Source organism: Helobdella robusta (genome assembly GCF_000326865.2).
Source record: "Helobdella robusta unplaced genomic scaffold HELROscaffold_1750, whole genome shotgun sequence".
NCBI classification, from domain to species: domain Eukaryota; kingdom Metazoa; phylum Annelida; class Clitellata; order Rhynchobdellida; family Glossiphoniidae; genus Helobdella; species Helobdella robusta.
The window spans coordinates 1-1,205 of NW_008703961.1; the positions used below are offsets into that span (position 1 = coordinate 1).

Below are 1,205 nucleotides of genomic sequence, written 5' to 3' on the forward strand. Positions count from 1 at the left end.
CACGTTGTCAGCTGCAGTAGTTGGACTGATGAACAAGCTGTAACAAACTCATTTTACGGATGTTACTTGAAAGTGTCAAGTGACCTTCACTTCAAGAAGGCTGGTTTATCGTACTTGCAATGTAAAGATGCCTGCACTTTAATGTCAAAAAGTTTAGCAGTGATGCAAGCAGGTTTCAAATGTTATTGCGGCAGTAGTTTGAACATAGCTGGTAACATCCCAGTGGAAGATTGCAAGAAAGGCCATTACGGATCCAACCTTATATTTGATGACTGTGACATGCAAGATGATTTTTGCAATAAAGTCAATGGAACTTTAAACCTCATTACAACAACTTCCAAAGCTACCAAACATGACATTTATGATACAAATTCTACTGAGACTTTAGAAACCATCGTCATTATCAAGCCTTCCGACGAATCCACAAACATCACATCATTGCAAACGCAGCTTTACGATTCTTACAACATATATTTGGTCATCACGTCAGGTGTGACCACCATCGCCTTCCTCTTCATGCTAGCTCTTTTAGTTAGAGAACTGAAGTTAAAACGTGTGATACCAAAAAGAACAAGCGAAACCTCAGGCAGAAGCGCAAGGATTTCAAGCAGCAGTGAAGTTAGATCCTCAAGAAATAGTTTGAGTGTGAATAATACTGAAGCAATATAACTGTATGTATAGAAAAAAAAATGTCCAATCAGAACCCATCAACAAAACCAACTAATCAACCAGTTATTAACGTTTAGCAGTTTTGTAATATATGTTTCAATTTTATTCTTTCTGTTTAGTTTTTTCTACGTTCAATTCTTATGTTATCTTTTGTGAAATATTTCTATTTTTACTGGAATTTTTTCAATTTAAAAAAAAAGAATTTATACTTGAATATTTGGTTTCAAAATAGATTCACCATTAGTAAGTACATGACTTGTGGAGGTTGCACAACGATTTAAAACAGTAGGGAAAGATAGATCATCAACAAACAGATTGAGTGTGAATAATACTGAAGCAATATAACCGTATGTGTAGAAAAAAAGATGTCCAATCAGAGCCAATCAACAAAACCAATCAACCAACCAATGTTATTAACACCTAACATGTTGTGATTTTCATCAATAATTGCATTTCTGACAGTCTTAATCCATTAATCCAACATATATATATATATATATATATATATATATATATATATATATATATATATATAC

The 1,205-nt window shown here is 33.2% G+C and overlaps 1 protein-coding gene across 1 annotated transcript; it reads left to right on the forward strand.

Moving 5' to 3' along the window:
• Positions 1-73: 73 nt before the first annotated feature.
• On the forward strand, positions 74-669 carry HELRODRAFT_184652 (hypothetical protein; the record flags this gene model as incomplete). Its single annotated transcript, XM_009016204.1, has 1 exon — positions 74-669. A coding segment is annotated over one exon (596 nt), but the record flags the coding sequence as incomplete, so codon positions are not given.
• Positions 670-1,205: the final 536 nt, after the last annotated feature.